Source organism: Balaenoptera musculus, chromosome 1 (genome assembly GCF_009873245.2).
Source record: "Balaenoptera musculus isolate JJ_BM4_2016_0621 chromosome 1, mBalMus1.pri.v3, whole genome shotgun sequence".
NCBI classification, from domain to species: domain Eukaryota; kingdom Metazoa; phylum Chordata; class Mammalia; order Artiodactyla; family Balaenopteridae; genus Balaenoptera; species Balaenoptera musculus.
In genome coordinates, this window is record NC_045785.1 from 67,325,552 (window position 1) to 67,346,848 (window position 21,297).

Here is a 21,297-nt window from a genome sequence, read left to right on the forward strand (position 1 = left end):
TGCTTCCATGAATTTAGAATGTAGTGGACAATATAAGTGGGGTTTGTGCCCACATACCAATGACAGGATCTCTTGGATAGTTATTCCTATTGTCAGTATTATGGATTTAAATATTAAATGTTTGTAAAGAGGCAAGGTATAGAGAGGTGCTGCTTTAGAAGTTGGCTAAGCGTGAGCAATAGCCACATGCTGAGATCTTCCACTTCAAGGTCTGTCTCTGTGGTGATTTTCTTGGCTGGGTCTGGCAACATCAGCCAACATCATCATACAATTGTTTGACTGCTTTCTTAATAGATACTGTTTTCTGTGGTCTAATCAGTCCTGTGTCACGTGCAGTAGTAATGAAGAGTGCAGAAACCGACCACTATGAATCAGGCAGGCATGGCTCATCCCACAGGTGTAAGAACAGCTGTTGTATTTTTGGACTCTACCCATTTGTCTTCATTCCACTCTCCCCTCCAATGTCAGGAGGTCTTTTTGTTTTATTTCAGGGTCGTTTGCCTAATGCTGGCACTACTGGTTTCTCCTATTTCCTAAATGATCATTAAAATCAAGCACATCTATAAAGACAGTATTAAGAATAATGATCATGTTTTACATTGTACTTTATTTGACCACTATTCATAAGGAGCACATCATTGTAGACAGTTCAGGTTCATTAGCTCTTCCATTAGATGATCTGCTTGCCTTCAGTCTCTCCCTATCCAGTCTGCCCCCTGCACTACCATTGGCATTCATTCTAAGGCACAAAATAAAACGTATTACTTCCATGTTTATAAGATAAAACCCCAAATGCTTAGCGTGGAAAGCAATGCCAGCCCATCTAGTCTCGGTTTACCTTTCCAGAACTTCAATTTCTGGCTCCCGATAGGATCCTAGTAAATATTAAGTGAATGAATAAATAAATGAATGAAGTAGATGCCTGCATAATCAAATTAGTGCTGGGGAAAAAATATCTTGGAAAAAATAGTATTATAAGTTTACATTCATTTCCATATTGTCATCCTGGTATATATTAAATAAAACCTTAATCTTTTCCTCTTCATTAAATTCCTCCATTTTGGCAGCTTAATGTACTCCAATTGCCTTTATTGAAATGAAGATTTGCACCATAAAAATCAAACCACAGAAATGTACTTTTCATAAACTAATGATATCTTTTTGCAACCATTAATGATATACTCTGTTCAGCAGATATGATTAATTTGACATGTGACAAATTATGAAAAGACAGAGTAACGTAGATAACTATTTAACTAAAGTAGTGGAAGCAATATGCATTGGACTGTAAGAGATCACCACTGGGCCATGGAAATGGATAGAATAGAGTTTTTCAATGAGAAACGCCCAAACTATAAAAAATAAAGTTTCACATACTAGCTTTCTCCCCAAGTGAAATAAAATGATTAGTTTCTTTCATTTTTATACTTAATCATATTGATCCACTTTGGATTTTTATTGTTGTTATTTTACTTTTAAAGAGCTTACAACTTCATTAAGTTACTGTTTCAAGCACTCATGTCTATATACAGTGTTTCTTATAATATAAAGCAAAGGTTAAAACATAGTTTCCTGGGTCCCATCTCCAGAGCTTTTGATTCAGTAGAATGGAGTGGAGCTCATGAATTTGCATTTCTAACAAGCTTCCAGGGATGCCCATGCAAGGGCAGCTGGTGTAACGACTACTCTCTCAGTAACAGCTGTAGGGTCTTCTTCACATTGTTATCAGAGTTTGCTTCAGTGAAACAAATTTCATTTAATTCCTGTAATTTCACGTAATTGTAACAGTAATGGAAATCTGGAATGGCAGTTTTCTTGTAAAAAAGAACGCTTAGGGAGAATATGTTAACTGACATCCAGTATTATAAAAATAGCCATATGGAAGAGGCCCTCCTCTTTATTCCCATATTTTTTAAAGCATTGTGCTAGTCATATTGTATTATAATTATTGTTTCATCTCAACTACTAAACTATAGCTCCTTAAGGTCAGAAAAAATGTCTTATTCCTCTTCCTAATCAAAGCCTAATACTCTGTACTGATCATTGGAAATATGAGAGATTAAAATGATATTTGGGGAACAAGAAAGCCTATCCTTAGTCTACTAGTCCTCCACCGTGATCCCTAAATCAAATACGTGCAGGGACAGCAACTAACAGCAAAAGAAATGTATATTCTTTTACTGTGAAACTTTGTCTTTAAACCCAGTGGAGCCCAAGAGTACCATCTGAACCACATGGAGAATTCCTTTCCTCTAGGCTATCAGCAGCTTAGAGCCTAGGACCAAATCAGGCCAGGAGACCTCCTCCAACCCTAATCTCACCCACTAAGTCTCAGATTGTCACAGTGTCATCACAGAAATGTTCATCCAGAGAATGCCATTGGAGGAGAAGACAGGAAGTAGAGCCAGGAAGCCGTGAATTGTGCCAGTGCTTAGAGGTGCCCAATGCAAGCCTTCTGAAAATTAAGTCCAGCCAATCTCACTAGCTGCACTAGAAAGAAGCAAGTTCAAAAAAAAAAAAAAAAAAAAAAGATGAGCAGCAAAAAGAAAGAGAAATGAGTATTACTTCTCAACCTCTTGGAAGTAAAAGAGAGGATCTTAAGTGAGAGAAACCATGCCCCTACCTAGGACTGTAGCTCAGTGAAAAGTCTTGCTCTGACCAACTTTGGCCACACCTTTCTCCTCAAAAGTGAAGAGAAGAGGATGAGGAAGAATGGAAGAAGAGTCTTGAACTACTTTCCTTAGAGATTCACATTATCCTACTTTTTGTCCTTTTCTGTAAACCCAAGGGTCTTAATATAATAGCTCAAGTCGTGGAGTTTATAACCAAGTTGTGTGGTGCAGAGCCCATGCGTGTTAATTGGGAAAAGAGAGTAGACCAAGAAAACAGATGACAGAACTTCATATTTGCCAGGGTCCCAGTTCATCTGTTCCTGTGTCTAGAATTTTCTACCTGTACATGTCAAACTTAATTTGGAGAGATTCCCAATCAAGACATTAATTGCTTCCCCTATCCTGGAAAAAAAAATTGCCTACCTGTTTAGATGGTCTTCTCTCTAGGAGGATGATGTCTAAAAGATTCTCATCTTGTGAGCTGCAAACTTCATGCAAAATTTGGGTGTTGCATTCCTCTTAGGCCCACATGCTGGCTCTTCTCTATGAATTTCTGGTCTTTTGGAAAGACCACTCTTTCCTCCCCTTCTTTCTCTAGTTAATCCTTTCTTATCTTCAGATTTCAGCTCAATTGTCAGTTCCTCATAGGAGCCTTCCATGATCTCCATGATAAGGTTGGATCTCCCTATTATAATATTCTCATAGTAAGAGCTACTTACCACAGTTATAGATTTATATTTATCTGTGTGATTCTTTGATTAAAATTTGTCTCCTCCAACTGGCCATAAGCTCAACCAGGGAAAGGACATACCTGATTTGTGGTCATTGTTAGTCTTTGGTGTATAGAATAGAATCTAGCACATAGTAGGTACACAGGTTTTGAGTGTGCTGTTTGATAAATTATCACAAACTTGCTCCAATTGTTATATATTCTTGCTAACATTTGGTATTGTTGGTCTTCTTTCTTAATTTTAGCCATTCCGGTGGGTACGTATTTCAATTTGCATTCCCTGGATTATTAATGATGTTGGCACCTTTTCAATTCATTAGTCATTTGGATATCCTCTTTTGTAAAAATACCTGATCAAGTTTCTTGCCCATTTTTCTATTGTTTTCTCCTTCTCTTATTGATTTTTAAGATTTCTTTTCATGTTTTCAAAACAAGTCTTTTGTTGATTATATGTGTTGCAAATATCTTCTTCCACTATGCAACTGACATTTTCACTCTCTTACTAGTCTATTTTAATAAATATATTAGTGTTTTTTAATTTTAAAGCCATCCAATTTATCAAACTTTTCTGTTATGGTTAGGGTATTTTAGGCCCTATTTAAGAAATCCTTGTCTTCCCTAAGGTCTAGAAGCTATTTTCTTATATGTCACCTTCTCAAATCTTCATCATTTTATTTTTCACATTTAGATCTGAAAATCCATTTGGAATGAATCTTTGCATATCCTATGATGTAGGGAGTCAAGAGTTATTGTTTTCCATATGAACATCCAATTGACCCAGTACCATGTATTGAAAAGACTGTGCTTTCCTCACTGCGCTGCAAAACCACCTTTGTTGTAAATCATATATTTGGGCAGTGGATCTGATTCTGAGTTCTCTCTCTGTTCCAGTGGTTTACTGGTCTTCCTTAAAACCAATACCACACTGTCTTAATTACTGTAGATTTGTAATAAGTCACACTATCTGGCAGTAAGTTCTATCACTTTATTCTTTTTTTCAAGATTGTCTTGAAGATAGCCTTGGCTATTCTTGGCTGTCTGAATTTCCAAATAAATTTCAGAGTCAATTTTTCAATTCCCATATACACATACACAAAAAAAACCCTGCTGGAATTTAAAGATTACATTAAATCTATAGATCAATTTGGGAAGAATGACATTATGATATTGTGTTCCATTCATGAATATGACATATACCTCATTTTATTTAAATCTTTAATTTCTGCCAAGGTCTGTGTAGTATTCTTTTTTTTTTTAACATCTTTATTGCAGTATAATTGCTTTACAATGGTGTGTTAGTTTCTGCTTTATAACAAAGTGAATCAGTTATACATATACATATGTTCCCATATCTCTTCCCTCTTGCATCTCCCTCCCTCCCACCCTCCCTATCCCACCCCTCTAGGTGGTCACAAAGCACAGAGCTGATCTCCCTGTGCTATGCGGTTGCTTCCCACTAGCTATCTATTTTACGTTTGGTAGTGTATATATGTCCATGCCACTCTCTCACTTTGTCACATCTTACCCTTCCCCCTCCCCATATCCTCAAGTCCATTCTCTAGTAGGTCTGTGTCTGTATTCCCGTCTTGCCACTAGGTTCTTCATGACCTTTTTTTTTTTCCCTTAGATTCCATATATATGTGTTAGCATACTGTATTTGTTTTTCTCTTTCTGACTTACTTCACTCTGTATGACAGACTCTAACTCCATCCACCTCACTACAAATAACTCAATTTCGTTTCTTTTTATGGCTGAGTAATATTCCATTGTGTATATGTGCCACATCTTCTTTATCCATTCATCCGATGATGGACATTTAGGTTGCTTCCATGTGTGTAGTATTCCTATACCACTTTTCACTAGATTTTTCCCTAGGTAATTAAATGATTTTTTTATTATTTAACTAGCATTTTCATTTCATTTTAAATTGTTTGTTCTTAGTATATAGAAATAAAATTGATTTTTGTATACTGTCCTTCTAGGCAGAGACCATACTGAATTTGCATATTTATTCTTATGGCTTTTAAATTCTTTTGGATTTTTTACACATACAATCATATTATCTCAAATGACTATTATATTTCTTCCTTTTAAATCCTGTGGGGAGTTTTTTTTTCATGTCTTAATTTACTGTCTAAGATCTCCATTACAGTGTTGACTAGAAATAATGATAATGGACATCTTTATTTCATCTCAGAGGGAAGGTTTCAGCATTTCCCAGTTAAGTATGATGCCTGCTGTAACTTTTATGTATTTATTATTTATCAGATTAAGGATATTCTCTTGAATTCCTAGTTTGATAAGCGTATTTATCGTGAAGGGATGTTAAGTTTTACTAAGTGCTTTTTTCATATTTAAGATGATCATATGATTTTTTTTTTCTTTTTTATTCTGTTGGTTTGGTAAATAACAGTGCTTGATTTTTGAAAGGTAAACACATTTTTCATTCATGGAATAAACCTGAATTGGTCATGGTGTATATAATCTTTTTATACATTGATGGATTCATTTGCTAATATTTTACTTAGAATATTTGCTTGCATTCATGAGTGAGATTGACCTATAACTTTTCTTTCTTTCAATGTCCCTGTCAGGCTTTGGATTCAAAGATTATGCAGCCCTAATAAAATGAATTGGGAAGTATTTACTTCTTTATATTTAGTAGAAGGGTTTCTGTTAGATTGGTGTCTGATACAATTCACTAGTGAAGCCATCTGGGTTCAGAGTTTTCTTTGTGTAAGTTTTGAATTGTGGATTTAATATCTTCCATAAATAAAGAGCCATTCTGGTTTTCTGGTTATTCTTTTTTTTTTTTTTTTTTGGGAGAGTTGTGTTTTTCTAGAAATCTGTCCATTTCATATAGATTTTCCAATTTGTTTTCATGAAGTGTTTCTTAATATCCTATTTTATCATCTTAATCTCTGTACGATATTTAGGGGTACCTTCCTTTTTATTCTCAATATTTTGCCTTTTCTTTTCCTTGATTAGTTTCACCAGGGATTATTGATTTTATTAGTGTTTTCAAAGAATGAACCCTTAGCTATAATGTGTTTATTATGCATTTTAACTATGTATGTAATTTAATTTATGCTCTTATTTTATTCCTTTTTTAGTAGACCTAAAAGGTCTGATTTTTTTTTCTTCTTTTTTTTTAACCATTTTGAGATGGATGCTTAGATCACTAATTTCAACCTTTCTTTTTTCCCCTAACATATTCATTTAAGGCATTAAATGTCCCTGTAACTATGGATATAGCTACATCCCACAAGTTTTGGAATGTTATATATAATTTGATCCTAATTTAATTCAAAATATTTTTATTTCCATTGTGATTTCTTTGACCCAGGAATTATATTGAAATGTATTGCTTAATTTCCAAACAGGGATTTTCTATTTATATTTTTATTATTTATGCAAAGTTTATTTCCATTGTAGTCATTAAAGATAATCTGTGTGATCATTTGAAATTTGTTTAGATTTCCTTTATGGCTCAGAATATGGTCAACTTTCTTAAATTTTCTGTCTGTATTTTAAAATTTTTGTGTTCAAGTTGATGGTTATAGTTTATAAATATATATCAATTTGTTAATTATATTAAACTCTTCTATATCCTTACTGATTTTTTTCCATATTGATTTTTTTGCCACTTGTTCTATCAGTTATTTGGAAAGATTTATGAAAATCTCCCATTCTGACTGTGGATTTGTAACTTTCTACTTTTAGTCCTGTCCAAGTTCAGTATACTTTGAGCATATATTATTGGGTAATGCAAATTAAGAGTTATGTCTTCCTGGATAATTAAATCTTTTATCATAATGAAATGACACTCTTTACCTCTAGTAATATTTCTCTCCCTAAAGTCGACTACTTTGTCTGATTTTTTTTCACCTTTATTGAGGTATAATTGGCAAATAAAAATTGCATCTGTTTAAGGCGTACAATTTGACGTTTTGGTATATATATACATTGTGAAGTAGTCACCACAATCCAGCTCACTAACATATTCACACTTCACACAGTTACACTTTTCTTCTTTTTAAAAAAAATTTTTTTTGTGATGAGAACATTTGAGATCTACCCTCTAAGCAAAGTTCAAGTACACAATACAGTACTATTAACTATCTGTGGTCACATTGCTGTACATTAGATCTCCAGAACTTATTCATCTTACATAACTGATACCTTGCACCCTTTGATCAACATCTTCCCCTCCACCCAGCGCCTGACAACAACCATTCTACTCTCTGCTTTTGTGGATTTGACTACGTTAGACTCCACATAAAAGTGAGATCATGTCCCACAAGGACTCAGAGGCAAAGAATATACAAATCAATTTTCACTGCAAAGTAAAGGAGCTGTTACAGTGGAGGATTACTGGACTGAATGTCAATATTATGACATAGTATGAGTGTGTTTCATGTTTGGTAATTTCAATCATTGTTGCTTTTGTTGTGGTCATCCATTTACAATGCTTGGTGTCAGTCTATTTATCTCTTGTAAAAATAAAATACAGTGTGTGTGTGTGAAAAAAAAATAACAACAACAAATCTTGATGCTTACCTCTCACAATTCATCAAAATTAACTTGAAATGTATCAAATAAATAAATATAAAAGCTAAACTAGAATTCTTTGTGACTTTGGTTTAGCAGAGGATTTCTTAGAACACAAAAAGCACAATCCATAAAAATTTATAAACTAGAATGTATAGAAAACAAAATTCTCTTCAAGAGAAACCATGAATAAAATGAAAATCAATCCACCATCAAGGAGAAAATATTGGCAACGCATATGTGTGACAAAGTACTTTTCTCCAGAATATATAAAAAATACTTACAACTCTGCATTAAGTAGACAAAGGAAAAAAACAGGCAAAAGATTTGAACAGATAATTCACAAGAGATAATATAAAAATGGTCAATAAGCTCATAAAAATGCTCAACATGATTAGTCATCAGGAAAATACAAATTAAAATCACAATGCGATATCATTAAATTGGCTAAAATAAAAACAACTTACAACATCCAATTTTGGCAGGGATGTAGAGCAGCTAGAGCTCTGAGATAGTGTTGAAGGGTGTGTAAAATGATATAACTACTCTGGAGAACTCTGTTGGGCAGTTTCTTGCAGAGTTATACATACTTACTATTTCACATAGCAATTCTACTTCTAGGCATTTACCAAAAGAAATAAAAACATGTTTCCCAACAAAGAAAATATTTGTAGCAATTTCATTTATGATGGACATAAACCTGAAGACAACTCAAAGCTCATCAATGTGAATGGATAAGGAAATTTTTGTGTAGATATACCATAGACTACTACTCAGTAATAAAAAGAAGCGACATACTGACAAATGCAACAATACAGCCGAACATCAAAAACATCATGCTAAGTGGAAGGATCCACTCACAAAAGACTATCTATTATATAATTTGAACATACTAACTGATTACATTTTGTGTTTAAGAATGCTCAATATCATGACATAAAAATTCTCCCCAAATTCAAGAAATTTCCATCAAAATTCCAGCAGAGTATATTATGAAATATGATAATCTGATCTCAAAATTCATACAAAAGGATAGGAAAGTTCATTCCAGGACTTATTGCAAGGCTATTTTAATTCAAACAGAATGGAACAGAATCAAAAGCCCAGAAACAAATTTATGGACATAAGAGAACCTGGAATATGATAAAGATAACATTAAAAATTAATGGGGAAATAATGAATGAATCAATAAACTGTTCTGGAACAAAAAAAAAAAGTGAGATCATGCAATATTTGTTTTTCTGTGTCTGGCTTATTACAATTAACATAATGTCTTCCAGGTTCATCCATGTTGTCACAAATGGCAGGTTTTCCTGCTTGTTTAAGGCTGAATATTTAGCTGTGTGTGTGTATATATATATATATGTATATATATATATATACAATACTAATTTTCTTTACCTATTCATTCATCAAGGGACTTTTAGGTTGTTTCCATATCTTGGCTATTGTAAATAATGCTACAATGATCAAGGGAGTGCAGATATCTCTTTGAGATACTGATTTTATTTCCTTTGGATATATACCCAAAAGTGGGATTACTGAATTGAGGTAGTTCTAGTTTTAATTTTTTTTGAGGAATCTTCATGCTGTTTTCCATCATCGCTGAACCAATTTCCATTCCCACCAACAGTGCACAAGGGTTCCCTTTTCCTCACATCCTCACCAACACTTATCTTTTGTCTTTTGATAATGGCCCTTCTAACAGGTGTGAGGTGATATCTCATTGTGTTGTTTTCTTGTTGTTGTTGTTTGTTTTCGGGGGTATTTTTTGCCGCACTGCACAGCTTGAGGGATCTTAGTTCCCCAACCAGGGATCGAACCTGGGCCCCAGCAGTGAAAACGCCAAGCCCTAACTGCTGGACCGCCAAGGAATTCCCCCGTTGTGGTTTTGATTTGCACTCCCCTGATGATTAGTGATTCTGAGCACATTTTTTTTGTACCTGTTGGCCATTTGTATGTCCTCTAATGAGAAATGTCTGTTCAAGTCCTTTGCCCTTTATTTTGTAGAAAATGGATTGTTAAGCATTTTATTAATTTAAAAAAATTATTGAGGAATAATTGTATTAATTCCAATTATATTAGTTTCAGGTGTACAACCTAATGATTTCATATTTGTATGTACTGCAAAATGATCGCCACAGTAAGTCTAGTTAATGTCCATCACCATACATAGTTATAAAAATTTTTCCTCCTGATGAGAACTTTCAAGACCCACTTTCCTAGTGGATACTTTCAATTGATATTTTCAATTTTTTTTTCCTTTGCCCATTTTTAATTGGATTTGCTATTTGTATGGTTTTACCACCTTTCTATTGGTTAATGTTTCCATGGTATGTTTTTTCCATCCCTTTACTTTTAGCATTTCTGTGTCTTTATATTTCAAGTGTACTGCTGTATCAAGCACCTCTGATGCCCTACCTTATATTCTCTCAGCCCACCTTTTACTTGGCCTTTGCTGCTGTGACCAGTTTTGTACCCATGTAATGCTGCCCAGGACAGCAACTCACTGACTTCCTGCCCTGAGATATACACATTGTGAAAGTGTGAAGGAGGCAATGTGCCAAGGGGGTACTTTTGACCAGCAGGGGACAGGCTCTGATAAATAGAGGCTCCTCACACATGTCCCCTTAGAAGGGCCAGCAGCATGGCGTCCCAGTCTCCATCACAGTGACTAACCCGACACTGCACCTTGGCACTGGCTTGCCCCCTCCTCTGCATTCTCCCCGGTCCCCACTCCTGCTTTCCTGTCTATGGCTGCTTTGATGCTACAAGACCACATGGCCTGAAAAGCCTAAAATGTTTGCTGTCTGACCCTTTACAAAAAAAGTTCGCTGATTCCTGTTCTACGGATTATGACACGTATCACTAACTTATTCATGTCTCATAGAAATCAGTACTTTTACCACTTCCTAAACAAGACCTTAGAACAGTTGAACTTCATTTACCTGCCTCATGACTCATCTCTATTTTAAGTACCACAAGATACTTTTAATATTTTTTATATGGTCAATCTTCATTTAGGTTCACCCACAGATTTATCATTTCATTACTCTTCATTCATTCCTCTGGGCCAGATTTCTATCTTGGATCATTTTTCTCCTACCAGAAGAATATTCTTTAATATTCCCATTAGAGTAGAATTTCTGATGAGAATTCTCTCAGTGTTTGTTTGAAAATATCTGTATTTACTTTTAGTTTTTGAAAGATATTTTGACTGGATATTGAAACCTAGATGGGCAGTTATTTTTTATTGGCACTTTAAAGATGTCATATCATCGTTTTCTGGCTTTCATTGTTTCTTTGGCAAATTTAGCTGTCTTGTTATTGCTCCTCTGAAGGTAATCTATCATTTCTTTTTTCTGGCTGCTTTAAAGATTTTTTTTTTTTTTATTATTCACTGATAAGACAGTATAGACTCCCAGAGATTAATTTTGTCTAAACAAATCTTTTATTCTTCTATTGTGCCATCTTGCCTCAGATTAAATATTGGGTACAAAAGGAGTAATATACTGAGCCCTAGACTGAAATATAAGGTTTTATCATGTATATTAATCTTGATACTTCACTGTGTCCTATTATGCTCTTCTGTATATGGACATTTTAATATTGTCTTGGAAGAAAAAAAATCAGAACAAAGGAAATGGAGGAAGGAAGAAAAGGAGGACGAAAGGAACGAAGGAAGGGCTAGAGTGAGACTATGGACACACCTGTCAGAACTTGAGAGCATTATGGGAAAAAACATGACTGGGGTAAATTATAAATAAAATGATAAAAGGCAGTTGACAAGAGAAATATGAAGAATAAAGAAAATATAGGAAGAAATTATTTTTAACATACTTGATATTTTGTAAGAGTTTATGAAAAGACTGTGTGTTCCACTACACACAGACTTAATGAGCTGAACCTCATATTCTGGATTCCTTCACTCCCACAAAATTCAGGCTTTCTTTATAATACTGTCACTGTCTGTCTAGATGTCTATGTCCTATCACTGATTTTTTTTTTTTTGTCTGTCTAGCCTTTCAGCAGTTTTATTATGATGTGCTTAGATCTGAGTTTTTTCTTCTTGGTTTTTATATTGCTTCTTGAATCTGGGACTTGATATTATTTATGAGTTTAGAAAATTCTTAGCTATTACATTTTCAAACACTGCTTCTTCATTTTCTCTCTTCTTCTTCTAGAATTTTCTAACTGTTGTCTCATATGTCTCTGTTGCTCTTTTCTGTACTTTTCCTACCCCTCTCTCCCCCTTGCTTCACTCTGGATATTTTCTCCCAAACTTTTAGTTCACTAATTCTGTTTTCAATGCCTAATTGGCTATTAACACATTTAGTATAATGAGGATATGGGATGATTCTAAATGGAATTTAGTCCTGTGAAGGCTGATTCATGCAAACTCTGATGGTATAGCCCTTTAGGATTCCAACCAGGAACCTAAGTTGGGAGCAGCAGTAGTAGTTTCTAGAGCTCCTCCTCCGTGGTGGGCCCCATATTCCAGTTTTTGTCCCCTCAGCCCCATAGTCCGTTAAGAGCTTTGCCCAGAAATTATCTCCATGTTAAATGATAGCAAAGTCCAGGTATCTATCCTTTTTCCCTTTTTGATCTAGTCTAGCCTCTGCAATAATGCTATTGTATGTATATTCTGAATGTATATTCAATAAATGCTTAATGGGTGAAAGAAATGATTTCTTTTACACTTTCCCTATAGGCAGAATTAAGAAAGCAAATTTTAGCCCAGTATTAGAAAGAATTTCCCAGTTATTAGAGTTATCCAGTAATGACAGGGGCTGCCTCAAAAGTAGTGAGGCATCACAAGAAATGCTCACAAAGAACATTCAAGTTTAAAGGTTCAAGTTTAAAAATCACTTGTCAAGAGATTGTAGAGATGATTACAGGTTTGGCATTAATTTGGGCTAGATAACCTCCAAGATTTTCTCATCTCTTATTTCTGTCATTCCAGTTTTTGTTCCAACTGTGATCTTCTCTCTTTGTGGGGTTTTTTTTTTTTCATACTTTGCTTCTTGGTTTCTGACAGTGATCTGAACTATGGAGTATAGGCCTTTTAACACGTCTTCATAAAGAATAGGGCAGTCAAAAGCACTGACAGTTAAGAAGAGAGCTCACTAAAATAAGCTCACTTAGTAGTCTGATGCTGTGAATAATACATCTTTGCTAATCAAAGATGGTCATAGGTTCTTTTTAACAGAGTAATCATTCAGATAAGGACTTTGAGAAAATGGATAGAGGAAGATTGACTTGTCCATATAATGACAGGGAAAAAAAGATTGATTTAGTTGATCCAATGGGAGAAAAAATATCAGCAATTGGGAAGTTTACTTCCATGTAGACAAAAGTGATATCTTGGTCTTTGTTCTCATTTATTTATTTACTCACTCATTCATTCAATCAGCAAATACATTTTGAGAACATAGGCTAAGAAAAGGTATGCCAAGGATCCACTTTGTTTGGTGATACTTTTCAACGTTTCATGAGTGAATTTCATGAAAACTTTCTAGGTGCTTCACATCTTCTGGGAAAGAATGGTATCTGCTTCTATTTTACATTTTGGGGGAAAAAAACATAAACAATTAAATTTTTTCTTTTAAAATTGAGCACTGTTGGAGAACGAGGGTCCTAATGAGTGGGCATATGTGGGGGTGACTAGGAATCAGGTGAGCATGCTTGTGGCTGAGATCACTGCTGAGCACAGTCAGCTGGTTATCCCAGCTGCCATGGAGGTCTCGCCTGTTCCACGTTTTAATTTTTTGTATCACTGGTTATATGTTGTTTAGTTTATACCAAGAGAAGACAGCAAGTTAATTACAATTATAAAATTAAATAACTTTGCAGATTCACTTCAAAGTCATCTATATCAGACCTGAAGTTGTGTTCATTGATCAAAAATCTTAGATATAAAAAATATATTAAAAAATAAAAATAAATATCAAATATGTAGGAATAATTTTTAAATGGGCAAGAACATTACATAGAAAACTACAGAGCTCTGCAATAAAAAGTATTGGGAGAAGTTAAAGAAACAACAACAACAAATATCTTAGATATTCTACTCGTTTCCTGTAAACTTACAACTGCTTTTTTTTAAGTCTATTAATTAAAATAAACAAAATGCAGTTTTATTCAAAGTGTAAAAAAGTCTTTTATAAATTTCAAGCTAATTTCAAAAGCCAATTCTAAAAGACAAAATATAGTGATGATTACATATTTAAGTCTCCCATAACCTCATTGTGTTAAGTAGGGAGAAGCACATACATTGCAGTCTGAAACAAAACACAAAATGTATTAAAGTATTAATAAGTAAAGCAAAATTTGTTTAAATGCAAAATGCAAGAATTTCTAAATGCAAGTTTTACCTGCATTCAACACTGAGCTAGTAGCTGAAGTTTTTTCCATATTTTAATATACAATATGACCAAACCAAGAACAATATAATGTCATTTTAATTTTTTTTTAATAAATTTATTTTTATTTATTTATTTTTGGCTGTGTTGGGTCTTTGCTGCTGTGCATGGGCTTTCTCTAGTTGCGGCAAGCGGCGGCTACTCTTTCTTGTGAAATGAAGGCTTCTATTGTGGTGGCTTCTCTTGTTGAGGAGCATGGGCTCTAGGCACGCGGGCTTCAGTATTTGTGGTGCGTGGGCTCAGTAGTTGTGGCGCACGGGCTTAGTTGCTCCACGGCATGTGGGATCTTCCCGGACCAGGGCTCAAACCCGTGTCTCCTGCATTGGCCGGCAGATTCTTAACCACTGCACCACCAGGGAAGCCCTGTCATTTTAATTTATTTGTCAGAAATTGTCTTCTCCCTTATATGCTATTCAAAGTAAATTTAAAAGGATGTCATTTGTTATGTTGGGTAAGACTGAATATTACCAAAGATTTTATTTAATTTGAATTTTGCATTATAATATTTGATAGTATAAAAGTTTTAACTTCAGATAATCTCTTTACCATATATCACACAAAAATTACAAAGTGATTTTGTAAATTGTTAAGGGTTCTCAAAAGCTACTTAAAAGTGTTTTATGGGACATATTAAACTACTGAGATGGGAAGGGAAAAATAATTGAGAAAACTGAAGTTCAGAGATATTGAACCTTTTGCCCAAGGACAAATGACTAATAGCAGATTCTACATATAAAATCAGCATGATCTGATTTTAAAATTCATGCTCTTAATCACTTATGCACGTATGTGCCTGTGCTTACACCATGGCAGTGGGAACTGGGAGAAGGGGAATTTGAGTAGTGTTTCAAGACAAAACTCCACAGTCCATGGTGATAGCTCCGAGAGACTGAAGTTTTGATAAGGGTTATAAATGATATTAAGATTTCTAGCTGAGAATTCGAAAAGACACAATGTTCATAGCAGCGTTATTTATAATTGCCAAGGTACGGAACTAACCTAAATGTCCATCAGCAGATGAACGGATGAAGAGGTGGTTGTATATGCCACTTGCAGCAACATGGATAGACTTGGAGGGCATTATGCTAATGAAATAAGTCAGACAGAGAAAGACAAATACTATATGATATCACTTATATGTGGAATCTTAAAAATACAACAAACTAGGGAATAAATCAAAAAAGAAGCAGACTCACAGATATAGAGAACAAACTAGTGGTTACCAGGGGGAAGGGAGGAGGGGCAATATAAGAGTAGGGAATTTTAAAAGGAGTTATTATGTGATTATATGAAATCACATTTGTGAAACTTTTGAAAATTGTAAAGCACTATAGAATTTAAAGAATCTTTCATTCAGGACATCCTTGGTGGCGTAGTGGTTAAGAATCCACCTGCCAATGCAGGGGACACGGGTTCGAGCCCTGGTCCAGGAAGATCCCACATGCCACAGAGCAACTAAGCCTGAGCACCACAAATACTAAGCCTGCTCTCTAGAGCCCACAAGCCACAACTACTGAAGCCCGTGTGCCTAGGGACCGTGCTCCGCAACCGCAATGGGAAGCCCACGCATCACAACGAAGAGTAGCTCCCATACCTACTCACCGCAACTAGAGAAAGCCTGCGCACAGCAACAAAGACCCAACGCAGCCAAAAATAAATAAATAAATTTATTTTTTTTTAAAAAGAATCTTTCATTCAATTAAAAAATAGTTTTAAAAAAGACATCTAGTTGAGAGATTCAGGAAAGTAGTGTTGCTACCATAAAAATAAATAAATAAACAAATACATATATAAGCAAGATGGGAATTTCATTCAGGTAAAAAGGTGCTGGGACTGATTTGGTCTTGCTGAGTCACATGTAATATTAAGACTTTCAGGGACTTCCCTGGCGGTCCAGTGGTTAAGACTTCGCCTTCCAGTGCAAGGGGTGTGGGTTCAATCCCTGGTTGGGGAGCTAAGATCCCACATGCCTCGCGGTCAAAAAACAAAACATAAAAACAGAAGCAATATTGTCACAAATTAAAAAGACTTAAAAAATGATCCACATCAAAAAAACTTAAAAAAAAAGACTTTCAGGTAGAGCCGTCATATAAGCGTTTGATAATGTAGGACATAAGTGCTGTTGAAAGTCAGTGCTGAAAATGTACATTTGGAATCCATCAACAAAAGATAGGTGGTTGAAACCAGAACAGTGGAAGGGAGCTGAGAGAATAAGAACCTGGAGAGGGAAAAACAAAACAAAACATTATCTAAGGCTCATAAACATCATTATTTGTGAGTGTTATATTTTTAAGGAAAAAAATTTGAGCAAAGAGAAAAAGAAAATACAGAACAAAAAGTTAAATGAGAACCAGGACAATATAGAATCATGAAAACCAAGAGATAGTAAACATGGCTAAAATTCGTTGAGCGCCTACCATTGATCAAGTTTGTGCTGATCTTATTTAATCTTTATAATAACTCAGGTAGGAGGTTCATGTATCTCTTTTGACAGCTGAAGGCATGGAGGCTTAGTAAAGTTAAGCCATATGCCCAGAGCTCAGCTGGTAAATCCTAGGGCAAGAACTGTAATCCATGTTTCCCAGACTCCAGGGTCCATTTTCTAGCCAGTGGTCTCAAGAGTGCACAAGGCAAACCACTGTAGTGTGGGAAGAAAATGTTAAAATTACGATTATCATATGTCACCCTTTTAAAATTGTATTTTTGTGTGTATTTTACAACATACATACTATTATACAATATATTACATACATACATATGTATGTATGTACATATGTCATACATACAATATATTAGTATGGTAGTACATGGCTATCATACATTCATGCATAATTTATAATTTAATAAGTATATAGTTACTGAGGTAGATGCTCAAATAATTTACTAACGTGAGGATACAGTAAAAAATTTTTGGAGCTCGTTTCTTTAAAGCGCTATGCAAAACTGCCTCTTTTTCTTGTCCCATTTTCAACAAGAAAGTACATTCACTTTAAATGATCATGTTATCTTTTACATACATTACTAGTTCTAACTGAGTTAAATAAAAACTGTTTAGTTCATAGGTTCTTTTCATGTTATTCCTTGGTATTTTCAGAAATTCATGAAGGCCTTTGAGCCATTTGATTCTTTGTAATAGTGGAGGGAACAGAGACCATAGACCAGACAGACCTGGGTTCAAATATCACCTTTGACCTTACTGACCATGTGACCTCAGACAAGTACTTAATTTCTCAGAGCCTCAGTTTGCTCATCTTTAAAATGGAGATAATATTTACCTTGCAGACTGTTGTAAAGTTTAGCAACAGCATAAGGAAATAACTTAGCACTGGGCCCGGCATACAGTACATACTTTTAAAGGGGCAGCACATAGTAATAATAGCAACAGTACTTGTTTACTGTAGAGAATATCTGTAGCTCAGTAGTCATTTCCCCTCTAAACGGGTCACATCTACCTTTGGCAGAGTTTGGCCTATGTTGATCTTAACTTGAAACTTGAAAACTTATTTGAGCATAGACAAAAAGTATTTTCCAGAAATTTGGAGGGCCACTGTACACGGCTCTGTGAGTTGAAGTATACCATTTACATGGACTGTAATAGCAATAGCTCCTCCTGGCCTTGTGTGGAGCCGTAGCCCTGGAAATATGCTGGCAAAAACATAGAGGGTCAAACATATGGCAGCCTCCACAGACCCAGAAGAGAGAAATGCCACTGCCCACACTCACATTGGTTGGTATGTTGAATGCCTGTCTACTTGTTTGATGCTCTCCACAGATCTGTACTCCCGACTTGGTGGTGTTCCTGGCCTGTACCAATCAGAGGCTCAAAGAAAGATTACTGAAGCGCGCAGAGCAACAGGGACGGCCTGATGACAATTTGAAAGCTACCCAAAGGAGACTAATGAACTTCAAGCAGAACGCTGCTCCATTGGTTAAATACTTCCAGGAAAAGGGGCTCATCATGACAGTAAGTTAGATATACTTTACATGTCTAGTACAAGAACGATCTTTCAGATTTCTAATTATCCTATGTTCTTCTCATTTAGAAATCCTTTTACTTTAAAAAAGTGACTTTTCTTGGGTGGAGATCCAATGAAAAAAAATTGGTAATTTTGACCTGATTTGCCTTTATTAAGCCATGATGGTAAAAACACTTTCACTTTAGTTTAATTGATTTTACAAAAAATGATAAATTTTAACCTTGGCTAGAATTCTGTGGCCCCCAAGTTTTAAAGTATTTTTACATAATTTTTTGATCATTTTAAGCAATATTGGCCCAGTTTCTCAACTATTCTGTCTCTGAAAACCTAATAAAATTGATAGGCTTATAAACAGAATTGATACAGTGTTATATTAGACTTAAATTGTAAGTTAGACTTTATCATAGGTTACCACATAAAGAAATGAGATTCTGATGGCCCAAAAAGTTATTAAGGGTTTGACTTGTCATAAAGAAGTGATATTGTCTCAAAATGGAAGGCATCGATCTTTCTGCTCCATCGATACAATGCAAATATTAACTTTGTTCATAAATAGTTTGTTTTGTGTTTAATGATACTGAATGTGCCAAAGAAGGATGAAGCTGAATTACTGGTTAGTACAGTTATTAGAATACAGGAAGCTGGAGGTGAAAAGTCAGCTAAATTTATGATCCCCACACATCAGAGATTCAATTATGGAATAGAGGAGACAGAGGATCGTTGGCCAGCTGAGGCATTTTGCAGAAGAAGACGCTAAAACCCAGAGCAGCTCGGGGTGCTCCGTGGTGGTAGCAGACCTCGGCATAACCCTCCCTTCAGCCCTTAGCTCTTCTCACGAGACCAGAGATTCTTGTCTAGTGGGGCTACAAGCTGAGGCGAATCTGATGAAAGTGATACATGCCCATCCCAATAAAATGCACATAAGATGCTTTCCATAAATTTTAGGTAAATCTACTGAAGCCCATCCACAGCGCTCCTATGACCTAACAATGACTGTGTTAAAAATCTCTTCATTAGCCTAAAATGCCCTTATATTGAAAGAGACAGTCAATGACATTTGAATAATAATCTCTTTGCAGTCTTTTTAGCACTATAAAGAAATATTTATTAGAATTTGCCCTTTGAGTCAAAGTTGTCATGTCAGAGAATTATAAGTCTGACCTGAAAGTTGTTCACAATGCCAGAGTCCATTTATGGTCTAAAAGAGACATTGAGTGATATGAAAGATTCAAGAAAATCAGGGTGGATGTTTCTCTGGCTCTTTTTTGTTGGGGTTGTTGCTTGTTTCTCCTGGAAATTAGCAATGCTGACTTCTGTGTCGTGTCATAAAAATAGAAATTTACCCTACAGACCAAAGCTCAACTGCAAGCTGCAGAGCCAGAGTTTTAACTGATGTTTGCAAGGCTTAAAGGTATTACCAGAGTGTCTCTGATTACTCCCTGCTTGTCACGTTCATCATCACAAGCAGAAGATATTTCCCAAATGAATGCAGAATGGGGACTGTTAATCTACTAATATTTTGCATGGAGGTGAAATGCCATTGCCTCTAATTGAGGGAGTCAATACCAATGCGGATGACAGCCTGTAACCTCCCTGCTAAACCCCATGAGCTTTAAGATAAATGCCTCTAATTACTGGGAGAAGACTTGCATTGGAAAGTCACCTTTTGAAAATCGGTGAACACAAACACAGGCTAAGCTCTGGGAAATGTCACTGGAAATTTTAGTCTGACAAAAGAGGGAGTGCAGTATCCTGAAGCACATGTCCTCCTTCAGAACCTGGATCATAGGTCCCTCTGGGAATTAAAATATACTTGGTAGCATTTCTGCTTTTAAAGATGAGTTAAATTATTAAAACGGTTATCTGATTAATCAAAAACATATTAAGATTTTAATAAAAATCTGGGAGTTAATAGATTAAACCCAAATATTTCCTTTTCTCTGTAATTTTTTTTCTTTTGCTTCTACCTGCCCCCCCTAATTGATTCATTTATTCATTCAGTAAATATTTATTGAGAACCAACTGGTGCCAGACCCTCTGCTAGGTGCTAGGGGCGCAATGCTAAATAAGCAAAAGGTAAGGATCTTTATTTTATTTCCTGACACTCTTCAAACTCCTAGAACAGTGCCTCTCTGGTACACAGTACGTTGCCAGTAAATGAACAGAGCTTGCAGTCTATGGGGAAACAGATATTAAACAATGAGTTATTAAGTGTGATGACTGTTGTAAAGGAGAATGTACAGGGGGGCCTCACATATATGTCGTGCACCACAGGAAAGCCCCGTAGTGAGTAGAACAGACTCTCTCTGCCCGCGTGTAGGATTCATCATTGATCTTGGTGTGAGGTTCTTAAAGACCACAGAGACCACATACCTCTCAGTCCAGGTGAGAAACTTTATCTTGGTGCTCCTCTTCCCTAGGGATTTAGAGTCTGAAACCCTTCACCTGGAATCTCAGCTCCACTGCCATTTAATAAATTCATGGTGCTCTAGGACTCAGTCTCTATCTATAACTTGGAAATGACGTTACCGACATAATAATGTTGTATGGGTGAAATGAGAGAATGCATGTAGCCTGGCGGACGATGGCAGTGCAGAGGTCATGGTTCGGATGCACCATGTAGCCACAGTGCCTGGTGCAGATTCCTGCTGCATCACCTACCACCCGTGCGACCTCCTGAAGGTTACTTATCTTGTCTGTGACTCAGATGCCCGACCCATGCAGTGGATATAATCATCGGTCCTACCTCAGTGTAATTGTGTGGAGTAAGTGGATATCTAGTGCTTAGAATGGTGTCAGGAATGTTGTGACATATAAGTGATTGAAATTATTTTGTAATTTTCATATTTCCTCCTTTTTCTTCCTTCCACCTCTAATGACCATTTTTGGAACCTACAATTACCACTAACAAATCCGTGCTCTTGGAGGGTACTCTGTTGCCTTTTCTCCCATAGATAGATTGTTGAAGAAGTCCAAAATGAAGAATTTAGATTTTAAAAACTTTT

General features: G+C 35.6%; 1 protein-coding gene across 3 annotated transcripts in view; it reads left to right on the forward strand.

The window, feature by feature from the left end:
* AK5 (adenylate kinase 5) overlaps positions 1-21,297 on the forward strand; it is a 243,016-nt gene that overhangs the window by 37,750 nt on the left and 183,969 nt on the right. For all 3 annotated transcript variants that reach the window (XM_036825085.1, XM_036825077.1, XM_036825068.1), the window contains exon 6: positions 18,088-18,279. In XM_036825085.1, coding sequence (XP_036680980.1) covers positions 18,088-18,279 — 192 coding nt within the window. The remainder of the gene's footprint in view (positions 1-18,087; positions 18,280-21,297) is intronic.